At 30.5% G+C, this 16,129-nt stretch overlaps 1 protein-coding gene across 2 annotated transcripts; it reads right to left on the reverse strand.

Moving 5' to 3' along the window:
- Window positions 1-3,426: 3,426 nt before the first annotated feature.
- On the reverse strand, window positions 3,427-8,483 carry LOC100807757 (serine/threonine/tyrosine-protein kinase HT1). 2 transcript variants are annotated; one of them, XM_041016583.1, is made up of 3 exons: window positions 7,596-8,483; window positions 6,059-6,514; window positions 3,427-3,843 (listed from the first exon to the last, which is right to left on the reverse strand). In XM_041016583.1, exons 1-3 carry the CDS (start codon window positions 7,956-7,958, stop codon window positions 3,589-3,591), a joined length of 1,074 nt encoding a protein of 357 aa, XP_040872517.1. In that variant the 5' UTR covers window positions 7,959-8,483; the 3' UTR covers window positions 3,427-3,588. The 2 variants fall into 2 exon arrangements, with proteins under 2 accessions (XP_040872517.1, XP_040872518.1); XM_041016584.1 differs by lacking the exon at window positions 3,427-3,843 and adding an exon at window positions 5,025-5,329 and having other exon boundaries at window positions 7,596-8,420.
- Between the last annotated feature and the right edge of the window lie 7,646 nt (window positions 8,484-16,129).

Here is a 16,129-nt window from a genome sequence, read left to right on the forward strand (position 1 = left end):
TTTTTGTTTTGGTTTTTATGACCCTTAGGATTCACCTTTTGATGAATGCAAGATTTTAGATATGTCAAAATTCTAACACAACTAGAAATTACTTTCTAAAATGTTTTATAATTTAACCTTTTCTAGAAATTAGTTTTTTAAATATATTAAATTGTAACATTTCTGAACATTAGTTCCCTGTATTAAATACATTTAGGAAACTAGTTTTTAGAACATTCGCCCATTACTAAAATAATTTTCCAACTTAACAATTTTTTTTTAAAAAAACACTAAAGAGGGTGTATAAGTAAAATTGGGGTCAAAAAGCAATCCCTGAACTAAAATAGATCACGGGAATCCAATATGTCATGGCTACATGTCAAAGTGTAAAACCCAAATAATAGTGTAACATATGCACGATGACCAAAAACCCAAGTGGATCAATGACAAATTCTTGTTTTCATGAGTTTCTTTTAATTTTAATTTATATAAATTATAATAACCAATTATTAATAAGTACTGTTTTGATTCTTTTGAAAAATGGACCGGACTGACCGGTTCAATTGGTCCAACTGAGAATAAATTTGGTCACTGATCTAGACACTCCAAAAAATCATATCAAAATCGGTCCAAAAACCAGTTAGAAAATCAGTTTGAACCATTTATTTTTCAATTTTTATTTAATAAAAATATTTTTAAGATGAAAAAAATCACATTTAAATATTTTACGTAAGTATTAATTATTTTTTCAACTATTATTGATTTTTTATCTTATAAAACATATAATTTAGTCATTTATAATATTATATTAACTTAAAAATATAAAACCGATTCAACCACAGTTTAATTATGATTAACCATTAAATAGAGGTGGAAATAGGCCAAGTCGGCCTACAGGGACCTACGACCTAGCCTACATAAAGCCTGACCTGAATTGACCTATTTAATTAAAAGGTTAGGCTCAGGCTTTTTTAAAAGGACCAGAGTTAGGCTTATTAAAAAGCATTATAAGCCTGATAGGCCGGCCTATATATATATATTATTTTTTGGGTACCAATATATAATATTATTTTTTGGATATAATTAATTTTTTTTAAAACTATCAGACTTTGATTACATATTACTGTTCCATAACTTTTATTCTTATAATCAAAGACTTTAATCATAATTTAGATGTGAATCATGTGTCCTTTTATATTCCTCATTATTTTGATTGACTTTTTTTTTAACTTTTCTATTACATTCCTACTCCATAAAATATTAAATATTTATTGTGAAAAAAGCTTTTAAAAAGACTATCAGACCAGACCAGATTTTTAAAAAGGCCAAGCTAACATAAAAGTCTTTGATAGGTTATAGGTCAGGCTCAAGCCTCAAAGATTCATCGTAGGCTAGATTCAGGCCTTTTAAAGCTTGACCTAGTCTATTCTCACCCCTACCATTAAACCTTAAATTAGTTGAATGGTCCTGTTTTAAAAACAATATTAATAAGTTTATTTGTTCTATTAATATAAGAAAAATATATTTATTCTAATTTAATATTATCCATGTTATTTTTTATGTGTTTAAAATATATTAAAGTTATAAAAAATTCCATTACAATACAAAAGTTTGAATTTCCTATCTAATACTATTCACCTATATATTTTCTGTTATTTTAATTATAATAAGAAAAATAAAATCACAATGTTTTATAACGTCTCATTGTAGGATTTTTTTATTATTAAAAAAACAGGATAGGAGGTTGTATCTAAACAATATCTTCAAATTAGAATCAGAAAAGTGTTAACATCCACTATCTTTGTTTGCCTCTCATCCAACATGAATCTGTTTTTTTGATTGATATCCAACACGAATAATTCTAGCAGCTTTCCCCCTCAATGTTATAATGTTATTTGTACAAATTACCGATTTATTGAAAGACACGGGCTTGGGCCCATGCATGATTTATCATTTTAATAGCTGCGTAAACAACAAGAGAGGCTTGTGTTAACGGCAAGAGTATACGATTATTGTTTTTTTTTTAAATAAGGGTAAAAAAGTTTGAGTCAAAGAGAGACTTGTGTCAAAGAAAGTTTGCGTAGGATAAAAAAAATCAAATGAAATATTGATAAACTTCAAAAAGTGATATAGTTTGCCCTAAATAGTAAACAACTAACCCCCTTTAACTTTGAAAGCCATAATAATGTCTAATATATATTCATATGCAAAAATGAGTATTTTTTTTTAGTGGAAATCATTTCATTATTCATTCTAAAGTACTCTCTCCATTTTAAAACTTTAGTAGTTTAAGATTTTTATTAAGGAATGTTTAATTTTTATGAATTTAGATTAAATTATCTTCATATATTATTTTACAATTTTCTATATTATTTCCACTAAAAAATAGTATAATGTTTCACTATAATTAATTTATAAAAATCGAAATTATTAATACCCTGCTAAAAACATGTCTTAATTACTCATATACATTTAAGGGTATAATTGAAAAAGAAAATTGTAAAAATATGTATTGAAATTCTAAAACAACCAAAGTTTTTAAATATAAATAAATAAATCAACCAAAGATTTGAAATGAAAAGAGTACTTTCTTTGAACTCAAATATAAGAAGAAAAAACATTTCATGAATAGTGGACCAAAATAAAAATATAAGAAAAACTTAACTAATTTATTTATATTTAATGATATCATCAACCCAATATCTATGTTTGATTGAGATTCTATTTCTAATGACAAAGTTTTTATTTTTGACATAAAATTCCAATAAAAGATAATTTAAGAAAAAAACTTTTTAAAAATGAAATAAAAAATGAAATAATATTAACTTTCTTTCTTTTTAATTAGCATACAAATTAGTTAACTTCACTTATATTTGAGTTGGAAGGAGTATATTTTGTTGGAAATTGTAAAACTCCAAGTAGATATTGCATGCAAACACAAAAACAGTAACCCATGGTATTGGTTTGATTTTCTTTCCTTATGTTCGAATACAATGGAGAAGATAAATGTTGACATTTTTTTTAATATACTCTTTTGAACACACTATATTACTAGGTAAAATTTATTAAAAATCATGAAAATTTGCAAGTCTCAATTCTCATTTAATAAACTTTATTGATAATTTTATAACTCACAATAAAATTTAGTTAATAATAAAAAATGTGTTAAGAATAAGTCACGGGAGGAAAAAATAGGATGACAAAATTACCTTTTTAATAAAGTAGTGGTTGCTTTAATTGATACATAACATTTCTTTCTCGTGTTGTACACAATTTCAGTTTTTACCACAACTTCTACATAGTAGGTTAAGGGGGGGAACCTTGCATTGCATCTAACCCACAAAAAACGAGTGGAGAATTCATGATAAAAGTAGAAGATACATTTAGTCATTAATAATTTATATCCTTACGGATAGCAATCAAAATAACTGACTGAAGGAACACATATTTACCTCTTACTCAAAAGAGCTCATTAAAAAGGAAGAGAATAATTGTATCCGTTAATTGAACAAACTTTCTTCCCATGGGATTGAATATAATACAATTCTTCAAGTCACACAATTGAGAAGCATGCATCTATTGCTTGACAAGTAGCATATTTCTATATTGCTAAGCTTTGCATGCACCAAATTTATGGCGAGCATTGCATTTGGGGAAGCACCCCAGAATTGTGTTACTACTACTAGGACTCGGTTTGTAAGTTGAGAAAAACTCTGGATCTTGCTGAAGTGATTCGGTGTAGTACTCCAAAATGGACACTATCTCATCAAAATGAGGCCTTTTATCAGGGTTGCTTGACCAGCATCTATTGATGAGATCACTAAATGCCCATGGACACTCAGATGGCAATGGAGGTCTTGCATTCTACACATGAATTAAAATCCATCAAATTGAGTTTGAAAATAAAATTATATAAAACCCCACTTTACTTTTCAAATGTGAATCAATCAAGAAGAGAAGCACTCGTAGTTATAAAGGGTCTATTTCAATAAACTTCTCTATAAGACCTGACAGAAGAAAAAAATAAAATGAATTTTTACAAAAACTAAAATTGGTTTATGCCTAAGTTAAAAATAAGATTTTGGAGAAGCCAATTACATGTTAACTTATGCATAAGCTCATTTTAGCTTTTGGAGAAATTTATTTTACTTATTTTTCTTATTTTCTTCTCTCTTAGACGTGCTTATGAAGAAGTTTATACTAGCATGCTCGAAACCCATAAAGCTAGCAAAACTAAGAGATTAAATCATCTATGTACTTACTATTATTTAATTACAAATTAACATGTATCGTGAATTTATTAACTTATTAACTTATATACCAACTATTTTAAAAATCATATCTAGCACAATTATTGATTGTCAATATAATTTATACAAATAATGCACAGAAATTAAATCCCACTTTCCAAAGCATATATATGAAGCCATGTTGTTGAGTTTCACAAGTCCCATGCATGGAACATGCCTATGGCAAAACAGTAACATTAACCGCCTTTAGTTAATGACCTGTATATTCTCAGTATATTTTTTTCAATTATAGATTCAAAGTATATCTCTGGGATATTGTAGCATGTGCAAAGACAATGAACGAGAAAAGTTAGATTGGACTATGTATATAGTTCTTGCATTTCTCTGATTGATTGGAAGCAATATCAAAAAGGAGGGGAAAAAAAAAATAAAGCTTCTCTTTCAATTAGTGATTCAATTATATGGCACCTAGTTCTGATGTGCTGTGCATGTGACAGGGAAGCAGGGGTGGTAGCCATCATTGATTTTCATAAATAATGTTATATCACAATACCATATCTTATAAATGTTGGAAAAGTAACCATCATCTATATATGTCAGGCAAAAAATAAAGAAACCTCTAAATTTTTATTTGTATTTTTTTTTTATCGTAATTCAATGTTGCAATTGAGGTGCCTAGCTTGGATAAGCAAGGCTATCATAATCACAAACACAACCACATGCTCTGTAAAGATCATAGACAGAGAATAATTGTTGCCCACAACGCCAACACGCTTGAGAAAGATTCGGGGCACATTAACCATCAAAATGGGTTACATAGTCAAGTGCATGCATACAGACATAGTAATAGTAGTATTAAAGTAGATAATGAAAACGAACATACAAACATATGTATGCATATGTAACTATGTATACTAAAATATTCAATTTTGACAGTGTAAACAATAGTGGCCAAAATAGTTCATGAACATACTCAACATAGTGGGTTGAAATTATAAAATGAAAGGGTGTGAGGAATAATAATAACAACTTTACATAGATAATTATGCATGCCCATGTTTCCATCTTCGTGTAAACAATAATGCAAACGGAAACTGTTCCTGTTAACAAAAGGATCAGTACTACTGTTATAATGCTACATTGACAAAATCTACTTTGATGAAATGGCATTTCATTTCTTCCTGAGCTCTTTTCTTTGTTGGAGTTGTTATCTCCAACAGCATACATTAAATTTACAAAATGAAGAGTGTTACCAACATATTTTTTAACACTCTCTTTCTAATACACTCTATTCTATATATTGGTTGAAATTCATGTAAGCTTTTGGAAATGAAACCCGCCAAAAAGGAAATAGGACCCACATGAATTTCAGTCAATATGAAAAGGTGTGTCAGAAAGATAATGTTTGAGAGTGTTTTAGCAGTATTTTTCTTTACAAAATATTTGATTTTGCATTCAGTTGTTTTCATCTTTAACAACAGATATACAGCATTCCTTGATTTCATAGATCTGTTAATCACAGACCAGTGTAACTGTAATTTTGGGAAGTACTTCTTATGCTATTCAGAATTATGTATAAATTTAGTGATTTCAATATGTCTAGAGTCACAAGTTCTATTATTTAATAAAGAAACTATTATACTACTAACAAATATAACAATAAAGATGCAAGGCAATTTTATGCAGACTGAGCATGTGCATACCACTAGCTTTTGAGGTAAATATGTAGATTAATCATGAGACATATGCAAGCAATGAGCACTTAATTTTCTTCATAAAATACAATAAAGAGTAAGAGTCAAACAATTTAAGTAAATTCTGATGCAAACCTTGTGCGAAACTGCATATGCTGCCTGTTCTGGTGTCATATTGTCAAATGGAGTCTTTCCTGTCAAAAGCTCCCATAGAACTATGCCAAAACTATACACATCTACTTTTTTGGTATGATGCTTTTCTTTGATCATTTCGGGCGCCATCCAACGGTATGTTCCGGTGAATCCTTTTGCACTGCCACACTGAGATTCTAAGCATGAGATACCAAAATCTGCTACTTTTACACACATATCTTCCCCCAAAAGGAGATTTTCTGATTTGAGATCCCTATGAAGAATCCCTTGAGAATGAAGGTATTTCATCCCCCGCGCAATGTCGAGGGCTAACTTCAGAACAAGCTTTAGTGGAAGTATATTTGGTTGTTGGTGATGCAGGAATTTTCCCAGTGAACCTCCAGCCAAATATTCAGTTATTATGCAAAACACAGGAGGTTTCTTGCAAGCAGCAATAAACTGCATGATCAATAAAAGTCAATAGTTTCTGAGACATGGTTAATTTCTTCTCTATTATTCAGCAGCAGAAAATTTACATTCAAAACATTCTCTTTTCTTTAAAAATGGTAAATCTCAGCATTAACAGCTGTTAGTGTTTGTGTATTAATTAGACCAAAATACCATATTATCAACTTTCAAGAGAAAGAATCAACCAATTGAAACACTTGCTTCTCAGAGCTCCTCAAACTCAATACTAGATCAACAACAACATCCACAAGACACTGGAATGATTGGGGTGAGAGGGTAACTAAATGACATGCTAAAGAAATAGCCTATGTTAAAGACGAATCTCAGCTCTTATGTTCAGTTTCAACTTTTCAACTTTTCAACAAATGGAATGGAACAATACACTAGAGGCATTGGAAGAACCTTTGGCAATTTTAATTTCATATGCACAAGCCTCTTGCACCACTTTTCCAACTAATTTGCCAACCATAGCATCAAATGTAGAAAATTCGTATTTTAATCCATAACTTCATTTTGCAGATAATTGTTTCCTTTTTGGTCTTCCTAGTTCCTTCACCAAATTTCACAACACCTAGTTAGAATTGCAAGACAAAAACAACCTTAGCACTGAACCATCAAAACGTTTAAAAGAGGGTAAAAACCTATCCTCTAAAGGTGAAGAACATATGACAATTGGATATTTAGACAAAGGCTACCAAATTTTTTTATTTTTTTTGTGAATCCAAGATATTCCTCGGTGGAAAGCTAAAGACTAAGAGCATATTTGGTTTTCAGTCCAACTCACTGTGCACGAATTCCAAAACCAAATCCAATAGTCTACCGCAAACTGAACGCCAAAGGAAGGGTGAGAATGTTTTTGCAAACTTCATTTTGTCACCAACTTCCATCTGCAATGGATACCCAAACATGCACTAATTCTCCAAGCTAATGACATCTCTCGGTAGATGTTATTTCATAAACACCAACCTTAAGATCAAACCTCCGACCACATGCTTATGAACCATAATTATCTGCCAACTATATCACATCATGTTCACGCAAAACACAAAGGTTGAAGAAAGAAAAAACTTACAGTAATAATATTTGGGTGGCCTAATCTGAGGAGCAAGGACACCTCAGAAGTGAATTGCTTCTCAAGAAAAGCAGCCAAGTCCTCATCCTCCTCAGGTTGACTAATCAGCTTAATTGCCACATCTTTTTGCTTGTAAACCCCTCTGTAGATTCTGCTGTGCCTTCCAGAGGCAAATTTGGATCCAATGAGCAACTGAGACATATCTGCACTCCATTCCTCTTCTCCTTCACCCTTTATCTCAGCCCCTGGTGACACCAAATACTTGGACCATGACACTGCACGGTTATACTCACCAAGCGAAAGCCTTCTCCCCAACTTGTTGCCACTGTTGGAAATTTGCTTGTGCCACTTCAAGTTCTTCATGTGGCTCACACTTGAAGCCTCTCAAAATTAACCATCAAAGTTCAACCTTTTTGCCAAAGTTCCTGCACACCAAATGCAGATCCAACCACGGCTTAAACTAGAGGGATAAACAAATGCACCAATTTTCGCAGAATACCCAAGTGGGAAAAATTTTGGTTTTCATGGCTTAGGTGGTTAGTGAGTAACTACATTATAAATATTTTGCAGCATTTGGTCCACCCCCTTTTGCATATAGAAGCTGAAAACAAGAGGAAGAAAAAAATCAGGACCATGGATGGAGAAGAAGCTAGCTCAGGACCCTTTACGGGTTTCGGTGAAAAGAACAATTTTTTAACAAGAGGTGCCGGAGAGAGAAAGAGAAAAAGAGAGATTGATAAGTTTTTGTTGATTTTCAACTTCCAATCAAGTGCCTGCAGCAAGTGAGAGAGAGAAATAGTTATAGTAGGTAGTAACAAGACAAATGAAGGTTGATCTAGTGCTCGAGACTCCGTCTTTATTTGGATTAAAATTGAAATTGTGATGGATGTGACATTAGGTAAATCCAACAAATAAAAATAACTTTGAAAGTAAAAGTAATGGTGCTGATGTTTTTACAAACCTAGGCCTGTGTTTATCTTAAAGGTATGTTTGTAATCTTCCTTTCCAACGCACACTTAATATTAATATCATATAAGAAAAGTGAGTTTGAATCTTGATTGTTAATCTGAAAATATTTTTTTAGTAAATATTCTTTAATTAAGTATCGAGATCGATCTGTTATAATTTTGTTTAAAAATAGATGGTAGTAACGAGTACCATGTAGTATAAATGAAAAATAATTAATTTCCTAACTAGTTTATGATTTTAAATTGCAGTTCACATGTGCAATTGTAGTTGTAATATAAAAGGATTTTTTAACTTGTAAAAACTCCATCACGATAACAATTATATCAGTCACATTTTTTTTATAATTTTTGGGCAATATCATATATTACAATAAAATTGTGACAAAATTATAACCGTGACCACGGCAAAAACCAAGATGTGTTTAGATATTTGATTATTTGATAAATCTTGTAAAAAAATCATCTATTAAAAAAATCAATTTCTTAAATGAATTTTTTTATCTCATACTCCATATATACATAAAGAAAAGAAAAAAAAAGTTACATTAGTAGGTAGTATAGTAGTTACTTAGTGTAGTTTGGTGTTGGAGATGGATGAGAGAGTTTGGGTTGGGTACATTCCGTTGGTATTCCTAACGTGCGAAGATCCACTTCTGAGGAGACAAACCGGGTCTGCGTGACAATGACCGGTACCCATCTATTTTTCCCATTTTACCCTTCTTTTTCTCCCACATTCTCCACCCTTGCCATTCCCTTTTTTTTTTTTTTTTTACCTTTCACTCCCTCTCTTTACCCCCACCCACTCTTCTCTTTCATTATTTTATGCCCCCCAACCAACCCCCAGTCCCCATGCACCACGTGGTGGTTTCTATTTTGTACGATGACAACAAATTTTTATGTGTACGATAAGTTATTATACAACACACAAAAATATCAGGTCTGGGTTTTTTGTTATATATATACAACACTACTACCCTAGTTGATAAATAAAAGCCCTAAAAATAGTATAAGGCACTTAAACTTACATAGTTTTAACCATACAATATATTGGGCTAACTGGCTTTTGTCTCGACTAAGTTTCTTTTCGAAGAAATTTTAATTTAGCTCCTCATATCTCATGTATAGAGTATATTTAAAGGGGTTAATTGAGTTTATTGAATGATTGCTTAGATTGGAATCCAAAAGTAGTGAATATAAAAGATAGTACTCACACCACTTTAATCATTAAGCCAACACTGTTCGCGTCTTTAATTATTAAACCAACACTCTTTAAATTATGTACTTAATCATTTAGCTTTAATATATATAATATTAATGTTTTTATTGGTTACGATATATAGCAATTTTAACAATATATAATAATCTTTTTTTGGCAGTGCAATATATAATAGTAATAATTAATACTGCTAATTAAGAATATCAACTCTTCCTCCTTTTTTTACAGGAGTATTAATTATTTCATATACACCGCATAAAAGTAGCAAGTTAAAAAAATATTTAATTTTTTTTAATAGTATAAAACTATTGAGATCTATAAATTTTTTTAAGAAAAAATAAATTGGGCCCATAAGTTGAGCATGGGATTATGGTGGAGTTACGTCAATTGGAGAGTAATATGGTTGGTCCCATGGTAGGGGCAGGGTGGTGAGTTTAAGGAACATGGGTGACTAAAATGTCTGGTTAGGAAGAAGAAGATGAAGTAGAAAAAATGCAGCAACAGAAAAGAAATAGGGACATGTGGGTCCCAGCGTAGTGGAGTTGGGAGTGGGGACCACAAGCTGGTGGTATCCGTGGGTGTGTCGGACAAGCCGTATGGTCCTCTTCCGTATACGGTTTCTGATCCTCTCTTTACGCATTTCGATGACCCCTTCAGTTATTACTATTTTAAAAGTAGTAAATGTTGTTGCATGCACCCATCTTTTTCTCATTCATGTTAGCACAAGAGAAACGGCCCTTCGAAATTAAGGAATATTTATTACTTTCTTAATTTAATATCGGCAAATAATGTCAAGTACTCTAACTTACTTCGGTAGTTGGTTGGTTATGACTTGTAAATTATTTAACATTATTTTTTATATTCATGAATTAAAAAAATATTGGAAAAATGATTCTTATGAATGTATTTACCTTTATATATATATATAAAAAAGTATGTCAATAAAAGTTGATATATTCAGTAAGGATTGAACTTGTATATCAAAAGGATGTGAATTTAAATTAAGTTTGTTGTCAATGTAAATATTTTGTTAATAAGTGTTCTGTAAGTACATTTGTAAGTTTTTAGTGACTTTTAAAACTTAACTTACTTAAATCTTTCTTATAAAAAATAATATCCTCAGTCTTTCTCACGAAAATAGATAAGAAGAAAAGAGAAATAAATGATTAATAAGATTAATTGATGATATTTTTTATCAAATAAGATTAATGATATAATATGACAGGAAGATATATAAAGATAAATGAGAGATATTGGTGTGATGTTGGAAATTTTGGATGTCTAAATATCACTATTATTCAATATTTAATCATAGAAATAATTGGATTATTTTCTTTTCAAGCCTTCAAGTGATTAGTATTATGAATTAATTACACTATACTATGAGTGAGTTTATTTAAACTTACAAAAGTAACTTTAAAATAAGTGTTTTTTTAATAAGTAAATATGATTTACTTCTTGAAAAAATAAAAATAAAATACTTATTTTAAATAAAAATAATTTAGATAAACATGTTAGAAAAAATATAAAATTACTTATTTTATATAAAAAAAAATAAGACTAAACAAACTCAACGTATATTAGATAAGATTAAACATTGAAGCCCAACAAACACCTCACCACCAAAAGAAAAATAGAAAAATATTATGGCATGTAAAAAGTGTGCGTTTTTGTTTGTTATGTAGTATTTATGCACAACATTACTTTTATATATATATATATATATATATATATATATATATATATATATATATATATATATATATATCTTTTGTGCAAATTACATAACTTTTATTATTAGTATTTATTCTCCGTTTTATCCTTTCAATTTTTTTTTTCTTGATCAGACTCAACTTTTATTTGGTTATCATTGGATAAACAAACTCAACATGAAAATGACTTTCATATGATTTAATAACATTTGTTTGCATAAATTAAAACTTTGGAGAGCCTGATTTATCTTATGATTTAACGGAAAGCATTTTAACTGAACCTTTTTGTGAATTAATGAGAGCATAATTATATGTTTGGCAACATTTTTTCCTTAATGCCACTCTTCCATGATATTAAAAAAAATCATAATTTGATCTAAATAAGTTGTTAATTGTTTTTCAGTTGCTCTTACTTTAGGTAATTATGTAATTGTTTTATTATCATTTTATGAATTGTACTATCTTAAAATAAACTTCTCAAGTAATTCCTATGACGGTACTGCCTTGTGCATTGCACAAACATTTTGTCTAGTATATATTAAAGTAGCAAAAGATAAATTCTTTATCGCCCAGGATGACATATTTGACATTATCCAAATTTTTTTTGGTTATTAGTTAATTAGTTTAGAAAATGGTTTGTAAATATAATGACTAATAAATATAGTTTAATTTAATGATGCTAGTGCATAATTAGACTTGTCAAAATTAATCCATCTTGATGGTTCAATTGACTTGGATGGATTGGACTATTAAATATTAACCTCAAAATATACTGCTGGCTTAGTGGGACAAACTAGGCCCATAACATAAGGCCAATAACTATTGGACCTATTTGGTCTAATGTTATTTTTTTCTTATAAAATTTAAATAAAAATGTATAAAGAAAAAAAGTGAGCCGAATTGGCTTAAATAATAGATTAATGATCTTGGAAATAAAAAGTAACTTTCTTGATAGGTTACAACATAATCAATCAAGAAACTCTGCCTAAAATTTTCAAAGTCATTACATTGATTTTATTTTTTTTATCGCTTCATAGGCAACCAATCTAAAAGGTCAATGCAGAATCTATATATTTATACTAGTACTAATTTAACAAATTAGGTTATAAGCTTTCAAGTTTCAAGAAACAACCATTTATAAGTTTCAAGTAATTATTAGTTAGTTCAATATAGTGGCATTCAACTGTGAGTCTTAATTCGTAAGCTAGCCCATCAATTCACAAGATAAAAATGTTTTCTCACTTTGGCAGGGTTGATTTGATTTTAATCACTTATCTCATGGATAAATGTGAGTTAAGCCAATTGAATCGGGTTGATTTTTTTTCTTTATTTAAATCATATTTATCCCTTTTTTCTTATGGGTTGATTTGATCTGAATCACTTATCCCATAAGTAGATGTGAGTTAAACCAAGTGAGTCGGGTTAATTATTTTTTTCTTTATTTAAATTATATCTACCCTTTTTGCTTATAAATTTTCTAGAAACTCTAATTTTTGTTTTATTTTCTTATTTTTTTATGTTTATGATTATGAGGATTAGTTATATTATATATATATATATATATATATATATATATATATATATATATATATATATATATTATACATATTTTAATATATAAAATAGGTGAATTATCTTGTCAACAATCCACTTTACTCACTAATATGTGGTGAGTTGAACTAGGATATGTATTTTTTGTCTAACAAGAAAATTTAATCGACTTGAATCAACTCACTTTTTAAATAATCCATAGTAACTCAACTACAATAAACTAAATTAGTTCACTTTGATACCTCACTACTAGAAACACAAGCTTCAATGAAAGTGGTTTGACGACGGTTTTACGAAAATTGTCGTCCTTACAAATCTAGTAAAATTTTTGTAAATATCAATAAAATTACCACAATTTTTTTAAAAATGACGTTGGAGTGTGAAATCGAAAACAAATCTTTGGAGAATTATTGTTAAAATTGCTAATTCAAAGATGGTTTTGAAAAATTGTCTTCAAAGGCCAAGTGTTTTGGCTTTGCTCGCGCCCTTTCTCAAAGTCTCACTAGCTCGCACCCTCTCAAAGTCTCTTTCTGCCATCTCTCACTCATGTCTCTATCGAAGGTGTTCAGCACCCCCGTTAAAGGTGTTTGTGCCATTGTTGAAGCTTCCTTCCATCAAAGCTCGTGCGTGGCCTAACTATGGTTTGTTTTCCCTCATTTCCTCTCTCCTTCGCCCTTGTCATTGCCCTTGTCGTCACCCTTGTGATTTTTTAAATTGTGCTCACAATCTATGTCAAACAAGGTTAGTCCAAATTATTATTTTTTGATCTTTTTGGGTTTAGAAAGAAAGAGATTAGGGATTAGATAGGAGACGATTGAAGTGCAGAAAGACATGGATTTTGGTCTTTCTACACTTTTGACATTTTAGAAACACAATCACGAACTCCCACACTTCATAGTTTCTAAATTGTGTTTATTTAATTTCAATCATGACCTCTAGGAATTAATTATGTCTTTTGTTTCTTGATAACTGCTAAATAATTGTATTTTGATAGTAGAAAATTAGTCAAATATTGGTTTGAAATTAATTATTTAGCAGTTATTTGTGATTAAAAGCTAGAAAATTAATTAAATTGAATTTTTGGTTGCATATATAAAAATTGGAGGTGTAACAAGCAAAAAGAACAGAAAAATTGAAGAAAATAAGAAAATTTGAAGAAGGCTCAACCCAATATGCGCGCTTAGCGTGCGTCACGGGCTAAGCGGGCCAGAAAGTACACGCACTAAGCGCGTCTACGAATGCCCAAAGCCCACTTCAGCAACTATAAATAGAGAGCCCGTTCAAGGGACAAAATACCACAACAGAACCCCCTCTCCTAGGGGTTTCATTTACTTTCTTTCTTTCACCCCTCCTCTCATTGTAAAGCCCTCAATGGCCATGAGTGACGCATTTCAAGAGTTATCAATAAAAAGAGGATTTCCTTCCAGGTTCTTTTATTTATTTACCGTTCTTTCTTTTTCATCCTCTATCTCGGACCTTACTTTCTGTTAGGGTTTAGTCCACTCGGGAGAGGGTAAAGCCTAATTAGGGATAATGAATGAATACTTGAATCTGTTTTAAGGGTTAGGCCACTCGGGAGAGGGTAACGCTTAATAGAACACTAAAAGGAAGAAATTATCGGGTTATCTTTTAGAGGGTTTTCCTTCCAGGTTCTTTTATCTGCTTTTCTTTCTTATTTATTCTGCATCTCGGACTTTATTTTCTGTCAGTCTTTAGGCCACTCGGGAGAGGGTAAAGCCTAATTAGGGATAAGGAATGAATGCGTGAATCGGTTTTAAGGGTTAGGCCATTCGGGAGAGGGTAACGCTTAATAGAACAATAAAAGAAAGAAATCATAGGGTTCGCATTGACCCGATGCCCATGCTTTAGCAAACATCTAGAATTTAATCTTAATGCATCTTAGTTATTGAGTCTTCGCAAAGGGCATTTGGAAGATAGGTAATTAAGGTAGGCTTGTCATCATGAGACATTAGGGACAAGTAGATGGATAGATGTGGGGTAGAATTAGTTCAATGGTATTGATAACAGACAAATCCTAAATCCATATATCTAGGCTGATTAGACTTGTTAGGTTTGAGCGATTTTAATATATAGATTTTATTCCCTATTTTATTGTTGGCTTTGCTTAAAAGTAGTTATTCCTTATTTTACTGTTGGGTTTTCTTAGGAGTATATAGTTATTCCTCATCTTTATCATATTGCAATTTAAATATTTTATCTTCTATTTTAATCTTTCAATCTTTTATCTTTTTCTTTTATTTTCTAATTTTATCTTTAAATATCTTATCTTTTCTTTTATCTTCTAATTTTATCTTTAAATATCTTATCTTTTCTTTACCTTATCTTCTATCTTTCTTTATCTTTTATTTTAAATTCTTATCTCTTACTTTTAAATTGGATTTGCATACAAACAAAGTCTCTGTGGATTCGACACTCGGACTTTCAAGAACTTTACTACTTGTGACGATTTGGTACACTTGCCAACGAATTAACACTTCTTTGAATAATTTGTTTGTCACGCATGTCCTAATTCAATTTTTAATATCTGGCAGAGGGTCGAAATAAGAGCTTTGATATTCCCATTAAGAAAAGGAGTAACTTGAATGAAATGAAAGAGATATCTTTCTCCTTGTATGTTCCTTTTCGGTCAGGAAATAAAATCTGTCTTTTCGGTTCTTTGTTAGTTTCAACCTCAATAGCTTTATTTTCATTTAAATTAAGTGTGTGCGCACATCCTATCTTGGTCAAATGCTATTGGTCTTTCCCTCATGGACTAATGTTTCTAACTTGCTTCTGATGGAAGATTAATTTAATATGTCTTGCATGTCCAATTCTGTTCATGAAGGTTTGGAACATTGCATCACAGCCCCTGTTGGAACTGAGAGGGACCCACTTAGATTGCTGGAGACTATTCATCTTTGTAAGAGTGAATAACAATGGTATCCTAATTTTAAAATCTACATAAATGAGTCCATTCTAATTGTTGTTGTTTTTCCATTGAAATTTGCATTCATGGATCATTCCTACAAATAATTGTTATAGAGTAAATATATAATTTGGACCCCAATTATGTTACTTGTTATTTTG

The sequence above is a fragment of the Glycine max genome, chromosome 6, assembly GCF_000004515.6.
Source record: "Glycine max cultivar Williams 82 chromosome 6, Glycine_max_v4.0, whole genome shotgun sequence".
Taxonomy (NCBI): Eukaryota; Viridiplantae; Streptophyta; class Magnoliopsida; order Fabales; family Fabaceae; genus Glycine; species Glycine max.

What these genes read in the sequence shown, in the direction of transcription:
- LOC100807757 (XM_041016583.1), bottom strand. Translation starts at nt 7,958, where the DNA reads ATGAAGAACTTGAAGTGGCACAAGCAAATTTCCAACAGTGGCAACAAG. An exon ending in GCCACCCAAATATTATTACT is followed by an intron (nt 6,515 to 7,595) that starts GTAAGTTTTTTC and finishes TTGATCATGCAG; the next exon opens with TTTATTGCTGCTTGCAAGAA. An exon ending in CATATGCAGTTTCGCACAAG is followed by an intron (nt 3,844 to 6,058) that starts GTTTGCATCAGA and finishes ATTCATGTGTAG; the next exon opens with AATGCAAGACCTCCATTGCC.